We start from the raw sequence: 13,777 nt of genomic DNA on the forward strand, positions 1-13,777 counted from the left end.
CTAACAAAAGAACATTGTTTGCGTTAGTTTTTATGTTAATCCGTTACGGTATTATTTTCAAAATACATACGAATAAGACAACGAAAGCGGCAAGCGGTAAATTTTCATGAGAAAAATCAATGTATCATATATGATAATTATTCGAATTGTTTTGCTCTTTTCTAGAGCTGATACCGGTACGTGGTGTAAAGTTCTATTTGTTTTTTATGGCTATGCTACAGCCATCATTCTGTCATTGATAATCACCCGTTGCCTCAGTGGCATTGAACTGGGTTTAGAAAACAAATCCCACCGAAGAGTTATTTGAGGTAATAAAGTGCACTAATTGGTCTCGTGATAGTGGAATTAATGAGCTCCAAATTCTTCCCATGTCAAATGCAACCAGTTGATGAGTGAATTACGGGTGGATTTAATTGCTTTCAAGTGGCAGTTTCAAATGTCGCACTTATTAAAACTGAATTGACATAACGAGGAAATGTTTTTGCAACTATGGTATTATGGTATTTTGTTTGTTAACTATGAAATGATAGGGGGAAATTACTTAGGGTTGGCAAACAATTGTAAAGTTGATACAGTTGTGCACTTTCAAATTATTTAGTGACGAGTTTTGAATCCTCTACATCAATTCGTCACTGTTTATAATGTTAGAATATCAGAACAGGCTTTAATCACATCTTTTGTTTTGATTTTGCTAACGACCATTACAAGTACATTATACATACTACTTGAAATTTACTTGATATACACTTATGACGGAGCAACGAACCATTACATTATACATTGAACGTACTAATTGAAATTTACTTGAAATGCATTTATGACAGAGCAACGAACCCATCAAGGATGATTGTGAAGTAAGTACATACTTCTGGATTCTCGATGGGCTAATTTCGAGGTGCTATCTTTGTAGTACTGACGACGAAACAACATTGAAAGGGTAAATTGCGTTTTTCTATATTCATTCGTTCCGAAAAGGTTCTTCGGACTGAAGGACATGAATAACATCTCAAATAAAACATCTGTGCAAACAGGGGCATCTGAGCAACAGGTTACGAGATGCCGGGGGAGATGCTAGAACAAAACTCCTCAGTCCTACAACCAAGTCACTGCACAAAAATGTGATACCCACTTTTATTACCAGATACATGTAGATGTACGTCTCAAGTACATAGAAGTACCAAGTATCAATTACCAAGTGGCAAAGGCAGAAGTCTGGGCCACGGCGCCGTATTTGGTGATGATATGTCTCCCTTGGCCATTCTAAGGAAATCTAGTAAACCAAAAGTTTCAAAGATGTACATTCTGACGGGGGAGATTATCTGGAGAAAATCTAATTTCACCGAAAAAGAACAAACGTTGATGAAAGCCAATGACATCCGAGCAGAGATCAAGAATGCTGCTAACCATACAAAAGAAAACCCATGGATCTAATTGTCAGTCAATATCAAGCAAGACTCTAAATCCAAGCTTAATCCTTTTCAATCCAATCCTAAGGATGGTAACAGATTCGAATGGCATTCCTTCATCCTGAGTTATTGTGATTTCGTTTGTTGTCGTGTAACACAATTTGGGTTGTTGCTTTCCTTCCAAATTACGTTTGTTGCTTTCTGAAACACAGTTTTTTAGTTGTAATTTTCCTTTTGTCATGGTAATCTAGAAGAAGCTTTGTGTAGATTTCGTATCATGATGGAATGAGTCACTGGCTTCAAATTTGTCAAAGCACAGAATCACGGATTCGTTTCTACGATGTCGCGTGGTATTATAGGCCTAATCCTGACCACCGGTGCACAGGAATCTCGTTTCTACAGTAACGTCCTGGGCAGAAGGGTGTTTTTTCAAAAATATATTAAAAGGGATAGCTTATTTTTTCTCAGTCATCCTTTTTGTCTTTGGTGAAAGGTCTCCTACAGGGTTTCCAAGAAGACACGAACCATTCACTGGTAACATACATGAATAGCCAGATCTCCATGGGACACCCTGTATTCTTGACTGATTGCGCTGGACCAGGAGACTGATAGTCTTCGAAAGCAGTATATGCCCGGAATATGCCCAAGCAGGAGTCACTAGTTGCACGCGGGCGTGGTAAGCAGCAAAGCCTGCGATGTTTTGTCTCCTCCAGAAGGCGTAATCGAATCTGGAGGGACTTAGACGCAGCCTCAGCAAGCGCCTAGACTGGCTGCTACTCAGTAACTCATGCGTCAATAATTCTCGAGGAGTTCTCAATCTTCACCCTCAGCTCATACCAACCTCCTCTGCTCAGGGGGTGCGTTATTGCATGATGCACTAAAATGTAAAGGCTAAATGAAAACTGGCCGCAAGAGAAAGACCCCAATACAATATATATATGATAACGTTGACGTTATCTTAACGCTGCCGTTATCATCTTTTTCCTCGATTAGATAAAAACAACGTTAGGAATCAACGCCTACGGCAGAATAGAACGTACTATGCATCCACCCTCAGTAGATTCTCCAAATTTGAGTCTCAAGACTGAGAAATTATATTTTTTCGCAAATATCAGTAAAACATTATAAGTTTTCCGGCGACCGTCATCAAATCTAGGTAACTCTTCTTGTATAGAGAGAGATGATGTGACCCATCAGAAAATTGTTTGAGATAACTGTTTTAGGTGGGTACCACTAAATCTCCTCTATACAGGAAGTCCATACACTTGCGTGGACTTTCAGGGAAGTCGGGAGCTTTAGAGAAATTCCAGCTATAGGAAAGCTTGAGCCTTTATCGCTTCTATGATAGTCGCAGTGCAACCATGCAAAGGCAAGGCAGGACAAAGGTGATAGTGACCTCACCAAATGACACCAACAACTTCCTGCCTCTGTGTCAGAAAAAGGAAGGAAAGTCCTTCGAAACGGCGACGCACAGGCAAGACCAAAATCACTTCATGTCACTCACTATCTATATCGTTTTACTTCTTCTCTTCAAGCCAAGAAAGTACACTTTCACCTCTCGACGAAATTTGGATGAACTCAAGAGATAGATATAAAAATTTACCGTCGGGTTGAGAAAGCGTATAAGGTAAGCGACATTCCATGTCATAACGCGGTAATGGCGAGTGAAGAAGGTGCGCTCCCGATTGATGTATTTCCAAAAGATGAAATCAGCTTGGTATGGCAGGCAAAATAAGAGAAAAGCGAAGGTGTTGGCTAATAACATGACGGTGACAGAAGCTTCTTGTCCGCGTAATTTTTCGGCACCGCCCGTATCACCGATTAGTGATTTTCGTTGCGCACTGCTTTGGGAAAGAGTCAGGAGAATTCGAACATTTGCCAATAGAAGTAATGAAAATGGCAACCACTGATTCACAACTGTGCCTTCGTTGTAGTAAATAAGATAGTAAGTTTCGTCTAGGTGCAAGTCACATGACCAGTAGTCTAGGGTGCGAGAGTATTGCAAGTCACCCCAAAGCAGGCACGGGATAGCTCTGGCCACATTGATAAGTGCGGCGATGGAAAGCGCCACTTTTGCTCGGGATTTCGTGCACAGAACTGGCGCTTTCATGGGGAAAACTACTGCTATCATCCGGTCAAACGTCATGAGGACCAATGTCCAGCTAGACAGCGCACTGCCTGTGAATAAGAAAAACAAGAGAGAGCGACAAAATGGCGTGCTAACAAACACGGAGCCGAAATTCCTGCGCAGATAGTGATGGATCAAACCATTCGTAACGTAATGGAAATCAGCCAACGCAAGGGCAGTCATGTAGAAGCCGGTGGATGTCCGACGATAACTTGGCTGATATAAAATTAATAGGGACAAAAGGTTCCCAACTGCACCCATGACCATCAAGATCGGGGGAATATACATATTATATGCGTTATAGATGCCTTGAAGGTATCTCAGCTGTTCTAATAAGTCCGGCGAGAGAGCTTCCGCCGCGGTTGAAGTTGTATGACTCCTGTATAATCTCTCGTCGGAGCTACGAGAGATATCGACGGTGCTTGGTCCCAGTAGCGACGTCATAGTTACCATTTCAAGTAATATTTTGCTGCTTACAATCTATTCGAACTTTGGTGAAAACGGAATTTCATTAACAACACAATTCAAATGACAACGCTGGTTACAAATTAAGATCCAGTACATACCGAAATGATGATAGGGAATCGCGTCCTTGAAGGTTAACATTCTCACGCCGACAGACCCGGCACCCCATACTTCTGCCGAAAATGTACTACAAATTAGAGAGAGATCATAAATCGTCCATGTATTGGTTATCGCATCGCATAGATGTCAACATGGAAATGGGGAGTAGTCTGAATGATGTAATGTACTCCAGCCGAAACACACACAAAGAGTCTCATTTTTCCGATTACTCGACGCACCTCCATTTACTATTATCAAAAAGTTTTTACTATACCGGTAATTGGAGTGGTAAGTAGCTGATGAGCGTGAAAAACGTGTCTCGGTTGCTATTGTAATCGATATCATAAAAGAATGAGGGTTTCACACCTTATTACATTTCATTAAGCCTGTTCGGTTATATTTGAGAGCTACTCCTCCCGAATTACCTCCACCCGCACTCGCGGAGACTTTACACAATTCAGGAAAAAGGTAGCCATGTCACAAGATACCTCTCATCAGGTGTCATGAGTTTTATTTCATAATGAATTTTTTCTCTCGCTCGAATTGACTCGATTTCAATCCAGTTTCATACACTCAGTAGTGCTCTTTTATTTAACACTGGACTGATATTACATAGGTTGATCCATATACACCATGTTAAAACCTCCACGGAATACTCTAGTAAGCTGATACTAACTGACCTTAAAACGGCGGCTGCAGCCTGGCAAAAGAATCTGACGGCGTCATCTCACTATACGTTCATGACGTCATTATTTGTCGTCAGGTACAATACCGTCATTTACCCTAGCAACGTTTCCACCCGTACCAGCCACGCAATTTTTTATTTTAAGCAAGTTTTCGGTTTCAAAAACTAAATCGATGCGTCTTCGGTTTGTGCCACTGCCATGCACCACCATGGCAGGATTGGTGACACTGTCGAAAGCATGTAATCCGGACGGAAAAATCAAAGACATTCAACACTGGCAGAATTTCTATGAAAAAAGCTTGTTTAATCCAGATATTCATTGCATTGGTGGGTATATCAACTCGCCATACTGTTTGTATTTTGATATTGAAGATGGGTTTTTGAGTGGAATTCACATTCAGCTAGCGGGAGAAGACCACGTTAAGTAAACTAATTCATCCATTCGGGATATGTCTTTGGCCCCAAAAGATATCTTGTTTTGATTCCACCACTTCTGAATAAAGATGGACAGTAACTTTCCTCGACAAAATGCGTATTTACCTAGACGTTTCCTTTGCAGGCTCGACGGTCGGCAATGCCCTCCACAACTATGAACTTAATACTTGGCTGAAGGATGTACATCAACGTAGACGCAGACATCCTGCCTCAGTTCGGTCAGCCTTTCTTTCAAAGAGAGAAGAGGGTTTGCAAGAACAAAACACCTCGACACGAGATGAGAATGAAGACGAGAAAGAAATGAAGTCAGTTCTGCCGAACATTCACCAAACAAAAGCAGATACTGGTGACAAGACCGCCGAACATCTACCAACTCCTCGCTACAGGATCCCAAGCCTTAGCATGCTCCATTGCAAAGTAAAACTTCAGCGCCGACCAGTGCTCCCAGGGCCAGGAACCAACCCACCAGGCTTGTCTGTCCAAGATGGCCACGATGTCTTCTGCCCAAACAATATTCACCTAACAAAAGAAGATACTGGTAACAAGACCGCCGACCCTCTGCCGACTCCTCGCTACAGGACCCCAAGCCTGAGCATGCTTAACTGCGAAGTGAAACTTCACCGCCAGCAAATTCTCCAAGGAACCAAACCACAAGCCGTGTCTGCCCACGATGACCACGATGTCTTTTGCCCCAACATATTCAAGACTTACGACAACGCTGATCCATTCAATGAAACATCTTTTTATCGCAGTAACTATCCACTGGCGATGAAGATGATTGAGAAGAGGTTGTGGTGTGATTATTGGTGGAATCCTTCATCATCATAAAAGCATCTTAGATCTTACAGATCTTAGTCCGGCATTGCATAGAGATATTGTTGTTGGGCAGTTCTTATATAGGCTAATAATTTGGTTTCATGGCTTCATGGTTTGCTTGGGATATCAACCTGCAAGAGCAATTTTTTTTGATTTCGAACTTCACTAAATTTCATTTACAAAAACACCTTTCATTGTGCTTCATCATGCAGCATAATGACATCAAATGTGCCACTGACTATTCTTGACCTGTATCGACTGACGAACCTTTTGTGTCGGTACACATGGGTGAGTTTGATCTACAGAAGTTACCGAAGAAATAAGGAAAAGTTGGTGAATTAATGCATTTTATTTGTTTATCATATGAACTGTTTATCATGAAAGTTTAACATACAACGTATACATCGTATGGTGATCAACACTTTTACGAGTTAATAAAAAAACGAAAGCCTTTTTCCCCCCCCAAAAAAACATTCTCAGAAAAGGAATAGAGGGCTTGTTTAATCAAGTGCCACCATTTTTAAGGCAGATATATAATCCTACATGTACAGATTATTTTGACAGTGCGAAGGTGCTTTAAAATGAATTTAACGTTAGCACCAACAACTGAACTTGAACAATGATAATCACAGACATCTTAGTGATACTAACCACTACCTAACATTCAAAGCATTTCAAGAAAGATTCTACATGACACTTCAACAGGCCAACTGGGAACAAGGGAACTGTAGAAATAGCATTCCGCGAAGATGACGTCACTGCAGCTGCTGCCCTCTATTTCCCCATCGCTGAATTACAGGCAATGTCGGACAAACATGCGGCTTCGTAATGGATTCAGGCTTTCTAACTAGGGCAGTTAGATTCAATCTGGCAGATGTCCGAGTGTTGGAAATACTACATAATTGTTCTGAATATTTCTCTCTCTCACTCTATGGTATCATTCATGCTAAAAACAATGCAGGGTCAAAGATAATTGACTTTGAAATAAGCTCAAATGCGTAGAAATAAGTGTCGATGTCCGACTGTCACGTGACTAAAACGTCATGAATATCTTATTCAAATGACCTTGTGAGCTATAAATAGTAACGTCGCGGAATACTATTGCGGTGCCTCGTAATCGTATTTGTTGTTTTCAAATCAATCTGAAGACTATGCAAGTCATAGTTGTGGGTAGCAAGGATTGCCAGAAGTTCAAAAATTCATCAATTTTCTCTCAAATGAGTCTCATCACACGAGACAACCTGGATATGCCTATCGATATGGTCAGAAGTTACAGTATTAACCCTAGCAGACAGACCTAGGTGCACCATATATTTCTGACCGCATGCTTATGTGTCAAGGCCACTCTCTCTACCAGCTCAGAGAATCAGAAATTAAATTTTTTGATTCCTCCATCTCACTTGTCCCTTGTGTCATCTAAAGGATTATCCACTACAGACGTATGTATCATGATAAATAAAGGAATATAAGTTAAAAAGTCCAATAAGTCTAGTGCGTGCAGGTGTTGTAATTTTTCCCGGACTTGTCGTTCATGTTGAATGCTCACCCCACCTGCTCGAAGTTCAACGCACAGTTGATCTATTGGAATGGTGTTGGTTTCTGGGTCTACGTTACACTCCCATAACGTCTGAAAGAATATAAAAATTCATCTTAATCACATAAATATAGCTCGATAAAACATCTCAAATTTACCTTTCCAGGCAAACTGGTACTAAAACGAATCTATCCTGTACACACTTGAGTGTAAGTTCAACCTGTCTTGACCACATACAAACTACACCATGAAAATGTAGCATAGTCATCCATGCTCATTTTAGTTTTATCTCCTGAGTAAAGATGATAAGATTCCTCACTTCCGGGGACAATGTGACAATGTGAATAATGAACAAGAAATCATCTGTCTGGCGTTATATGTTTCTTTTAACTAAATTACACTCTATAAATTGCTCCAATGCAGGTGTCTCTCGAGATTTAGTGAAATCTTACAATGATAAACTAAGAAAATTCATCTGCTGTTACACAGTCAACAAACATGCACCTGCATATTGAGGACCTACCAATTCTGTGCCTGGGTCTTAATGGAGGGGTGTAAGGTAATATTACTCTGACTGTAACAAATGCTTACCTTACACATGAACATTTTCATGTCCAACATTTTGAAATCAATTCTGCCAATGAGATTTCTCATCCATGAACTGAAGAAAAAAAATTGCACTGAATACAAGGCTATCCTCAACACTAGGAAGAAGAAGAAAATAATAAACTTTGTCTGTTTTTTCCTCTCATTCCTAAGGTTATAGGAAATGGTTAAAGCGTAATTCATTTCCTCCACCGAATAATGTAATTCAGGATAAATATTTCTTTTGTGATCGAAATTTGGCAAAAATGTGTACGTGCATTACTCATGCAATACTTACTCTAGTGCATTGATTTTCTGAGAAAGGGCACAGACGACAGAAAACAACTTTAGGTCAGCACCATCTGTAATCTTATAGCCAACATGTTCCAACACCTATAAAAAGAGAAAAGTTGAGTCACAAGAGGTGATAAAACACACGAACAATACAATGTCAGGGCAACGTCTTATCACATAGGCCTGGCTGTCACTGGTAGAAGCTGCCAATAGTCAAGAGTGGGGAAACCGTATAATGGCAATGGCAGTACTTCAAGTTACATACAACTTTGACCTGTATCAAGAACACGAAAACATTTGCAAAAAGGAAAGTAATAGGTTTTGATAACATTTAGCAAACTACCACTTACTCTGTAAATGTATTCCTGTTCAGAATCAGAGAGACCTCTGTTGATGCCTTTCAAGCCCATTAGGGTCTCCTCAAAGTCCAACATACCATCATCATCCTCATCAACCTGCAATCACACATGTTTCTTTAATCAAGAACCTGTTTCTCTTTTGAATTTACTTTGATCAGATATTGTTACAGTGTCCAGAAACACTGTATAATTATATATTTGAACTTATAGTTGTAAATTAGCTAATGAAAAGTATAAAATCGATATTAAGTTGTTGAGTCGGTTCTTTCGGATCTCTCCATTGGCAGTCACTATTCTTATAAACTACCAGGTCAAGATTTACAGCCTCTGCAGGGGCAAACCTAACGTTAAACTGGGTATCGGCTGATTGTTTTATCCCAGAAACGACATCTCGTATCAAGCGCGCAGCGTTACATGGTAGCAGAGCGTATACGTAGTTACATGGTAGCAGAGCGGCGTTACACTAGAAACATTGCTCAGCACATTCGTTCAGGGCATCTTCCCAACAATGCACCCCTGTTGGGTTTTCCATTCAATACAGAGCTGTATTATCTTTATGGTCAAGGAAGAGGGGTTGGCAATAGGCTCTCTGCGGTGTGAGGGAGGGAGAAACAACCAAATCTGCATGAAAATTCCTGGGAGGGCAGTCTCCCCGCCCAACTTAATATGGCTCTGACAAATGTGTCAATGCTAGCGCATGTAAACCAACAAATACCAGCATTCAAAAGACAAATGTTTCCTTTTGATGATACAACACAAAAGAGAGATCTATGTGGTTAACACAGAAAACATCAATGCAAAGTATAACTCACGATATCATCGTCACTATGACATTTAACTCAACATCACTTTCACACCACGAATGCTCGCGGTGCAATCATGCAAGAATTCTAGCATATTGCAGAAAATCGAATCTCTGAAAGAAAGCGTTTATTTTTATCACTTACTACATCAAAGGTTTTCTTGTACATCTCTAGGTTTCCCTTATTGAAAATGCAATATTTTGCTAAGAAATCATCTGAAAAATAAAGAAGGAAATTAAAAGGTAATGAATGGAGATATGTTTTCTTTAGCATCGTAGTGCTCAAGACTTGTGGGAGGAAAATGGGTGATGGGAAAAAAATGGAAATTAATTTGTGGTTAAATATTACCGTTTGAGACACCCGTAATGATATAGTTGAATTCAGCTATTACTGGTATTCTAGAAAATGTATTGCACTAACTCACAGAAATTTTTTGATACAATGCTAAAAAGCCACAACATGTACAAAGAAACACAACTGCACACTTCTTCAGCCAATTAGCATTTTGACACGAAGGATGTAAAACAATTTTTGAATGAAACAGCCAATTATATTTTTTCTTCGCTGTAAAAATGCTCCTCCTATGGGTAATCTGCTCAAGTAATAACCATTGATAAGATACCCGAAGTATGAACACATTTTCAATAGTAACCCTGTGGAAGGATTCATCATGAGAGGCCATCATCTTTCTTTACATCAAATTCGATGAGCTTACACATTTATAACTCATGATGAACTGCAACTTACTACTAAATAGTCCGTGAGATTACATCATGAACGTTGGCTACGGCATTCACACTGGATTTATCAGCAAATGTTAAGACCAGCTTATGCCCTTTCGCAGCATTACAAAGATCAGCATAGTATTCTTTACACTCGTTTTATTCTCTCTTACTACGACGTACTGACTGATTATACAGCGATTTCATCTCCCCACTCTCTAAATGTACAAAGCATAGCAGTACTTTTTTAAGACGTGTTTTTCATCAGACCTCTATAGAGCTCAAAAAGGTTTTGCTGCAATAATTTAAACTTGCCCCACATTGATACTAGAATTAAAGGACTCTTACATTCATCAAAGTTGATTCCTTCATCATCATCATCATCCTGATCTTCCTCACCATCCTTGTATTTCTTCCCCCTTAATCTCTCAAACAACAATGCAGCCTTTCGTCGCCTCTCTTCAGCTATTCTTTGGCGTTCACGCTCATCCTCCAATGATGTGTCTCTAACCCTTGGCCCCCATCGTTTCTTGTACGCTTCATCATCTTCATCCTCTTTCTGCGTCGGGGATGGAGTTCGTGGTGGTGTAGGGGTCTTTGGGGGTGGCGTAGGTACCTTGGGTTCGTCTGGTAGTTTTTCCATTATTTCTAAGAAATAACAAGAAAACAACTTTTTCTCTTTGTAACAGCAATTGGAAGATCTTACCTGATGAGTCATCATATTTATTATGGCTTGGGATCTTTCAGACTACCATTCTTATATCCGAATTCAGTATATTTGTTGAGTTTAAAAACAGTGTGTATCAAATCTTATTACGAGAAGCAACTGTATCGGTACTTTGTTTTCTACCAAGTTTATTAAAACACAGATCATTTCATATTAAAAGGTTACTTTGTACGTGGCGTGTCATAAGCAAGAAACAACAACATCAAGTACTAGTACAGTCTTGAAAACTTCAACATTTCATGTACATTTACATTTACATCCAAGAAGTTCTGTATCTGAAATGGATTCATCATTTGTCTTCTTAATCATCTACAACATCATGACATAACAAACACTGAACACCACTTTCCATGCAGAAAAAAATCCATCTGTCTCACAACAGCGACAAACTATCTGACAAAACCAAAACTTGAAATAATATGGAAAACTTCTTTTTAGGTTTTCCTGAACAAATGTTATAACAGAATATGATTAAAATTTACCATATACCAAGGAGGTTAGACTCAGACACCGTGAAACAGAAATATATGGTAAATAGATTCCCTGTACCATTCCAAAGAAGAGTTAAAGTTAATGTCTAAGTTCGCATTATTTTGCACTTTAAAAAATTAATCTTCTTAGGCATAACAATGGTAAAGATGGTAAGTAGCTTTCCCACGCCATGCTAAAGAAAATATAAAGTTAACGTTTAAGTTCCCAATTATATAGCACTTTTCCTATTAATCCTCATCAAAGCACTTAGGCATCTTAATCCTTATCAAAGCGCTTATTAGACTTTCCAGAGTATACGGGAGAATGTTAAGGAACAGGTACTAAGCGCATCTCTAAACCTTTGAAGTCTTACGTGGAAATAACAAATGACGATTCGAACTCATGACTTCTCGGTCTGAAGAGCGGTACCCTAACCACTTCAACACCGCGCGTTTCACTTTGCGAGGAGGAACTTCTGAAACTTAAATATCTGTAATGTCTGCCAGGTTATCATGACTTGTTATAAGATTCTGGATGAAGAGGAAGAAATGTCTGTATCGTCCTATTCCTTCTAAACAGCTTGATTGTAAAGCAATCCGTGATGGGTGAAGTTTGGATATCAAAGTTAAGGGGATAGTTTAAACCCTTAACCTTTCTCGGATGAATGCATTTGCTTAGTCTAATAAAGAGAAAAAAAGAGCTACATCGCAAAGTGGATGATATATCAATAAAAAAATACATAAAAATATGTTGTTTAAGATTGTCAAATTTTGGATGAAAACATATTCGGAATAACAACAAATGTAATCACAACAACAAAAACAAATTTTTGGTTTGGGTATTTGTTTTAAAACACTCACAAAAGCTTACTTTTTGCGATAAAGCTCTTTTTGCTGTAAACCAAGACCATGCATTCCACATGTACAACATTTAGAAAATAAAAAATAATGATTATTTAAACCACCTCCAAATAATATTTCATTTGTCCAAGTCTTACCAGATTCGTTGTCCTTGTCCTCGTCAGAATCTATATATCGGAAACAAATTATGCTCTTCATGAATTGAATATCACTATACATGTATCACAACATGGATACCAACAAAAAGGGATAAGCTAGATAAATTTCTGGTATCAACTATAGCCCAGAGTGAAACTGAAGTCAACACGATTCATCTTCAAAATATGTTGATGCTCTAAGCTATTAATTGATTAATGCCACTGTTGTTAACGAAAATGGATCTTTCTCTAGAACCAATGGCTTTTTGTGCCATTTGAAATGTTAGTCCTTAGTCTATAAATGTGAGCTTGGCCTTGCTATAGGCCGTGCAATGTCACGCAATATATACCCATTCAAATGTGAGCTTTGCCCTGTCTTTGCAGGGCTATGAATTGCCATGTGTAGTGCTTTTCAAATGCAAAATCCGACACCATGCAGTGTGTTACAATTAGCGGTAATTCAAAGTTGCTTACCAAATACGGGGGCATCTAGGAATATAGATTAAAAACTTATTATATAAAGTTATAAGTCGATGATGACAGGATCCTACAATTAGCAATAATTCTCCTAAATGTGCTAACCAGGACAACAACACCTTCTAAGATCTCAGGTTAGCTGAGCATTATCAATCAGCTATTCTGCAAACACGGAAGTGCTAACCATCGAAGAAGGCATCACATAATCAAACAACATCAATAGAGTTAATCAAATAGATGGCAGGACATTGTAAGCAAGACAAGAGCAGGATGTTTAATAATTGACAGTTAATCATCATGATACAATTACACTCGAAGAAAAGCTATGGTCAGATGATTCAACTTGCTGAAATGACTAAACTGAAAGCAGCTCGCAAGCTAGAATCACTGGTCATACTTGCAACTATCACTGGCTACATCCACATATACTCACAAAGTACAACATTTGTCCTTTAGTTATATTAAGGAGGGAATCTTGAAGGAAAATACTCTCCTCACATCAAATAATATAGGTGGCTTCTTTTGCATTTCAAACAAAAATATAGATTTCAGATATATATGTAGATATAGCTTGTGTAGCATCTTTTTAGACAAAGGTATAGGTTCTAAAGCATTTTAGGTAAACTTAGGATTTCAGATACAGGTCCCCTCCTATAGTTGCAAGGCCAGGTGGGCTACTAGTACATGTACACGATAACATCGATACCTTAAAAGCACAGTAACTAAAAAGACCTGCTTCTATGTAATGACAAAACTGGATTGCAAAGAGTTTGG

At 39.0% G+C, this 13,777-nt stretch overlaps 1 protein-coding gene across 1 annotated transcript in view; it reads right to left on the reverse strand.

Annotated features, from left to right (window-relative positions):
- Positions 1-6,368: 6,368 nt before the first annotated feature.
- LOC135487718 (uncharacterized) overlaps positions 6,369-13,777 on the reverse strand; it is a 32,185-nt gene continuing 24,776 nt past the window's right edge. The window contains exons 13-20 of the mRNA XM_064771785.1: positions 13,001-13,015; positions 12,527-12,556; positions 10,680-10,979; positions 9,754-9,824; positions 8,798-8,902; positions 8,452-8,546; positions 8,160-8,229; positions 6,369-7,661 (exon numbers count right to left, since the gene is read on the reverse strand). Of these exons, the coding sequence (XP_064627855.1) occupies positions 7,431-7,661; positions 8,160-8,229; positions 8,452-8,546; positions 8,798-8,902; positions 9,754-9,824; positions 10,680-10,979; positions 12,527-12,556; positions 13,001-13,015 (917 nt within the window). The 3' untranslated portion in view covers positions 6,369-7,430. The remainder of the gene's footprint in view (positions 7,662-8,159; positions 8,230-8,451; positions 8,547-8,797; positions 8,903-9,753; positions 9,825-10,679; positions 10,980-12,526; positions 12,557-13,000; positions 13,016-13,777) is intronic.

Source organism: Lineus longissimus, chromosome 5 (assembly GCF_910592395.1).
Source record: "Lineus longissimus chromosome 5, tnLinLong1.2, whole genome shotgun sequence".
Lineage (NCBI taxonomy): Eukaryota > Metazoa > Nemertea > Pilidiophora > Heteronemertea > Lineidae > Lineus > Lineus longissimus.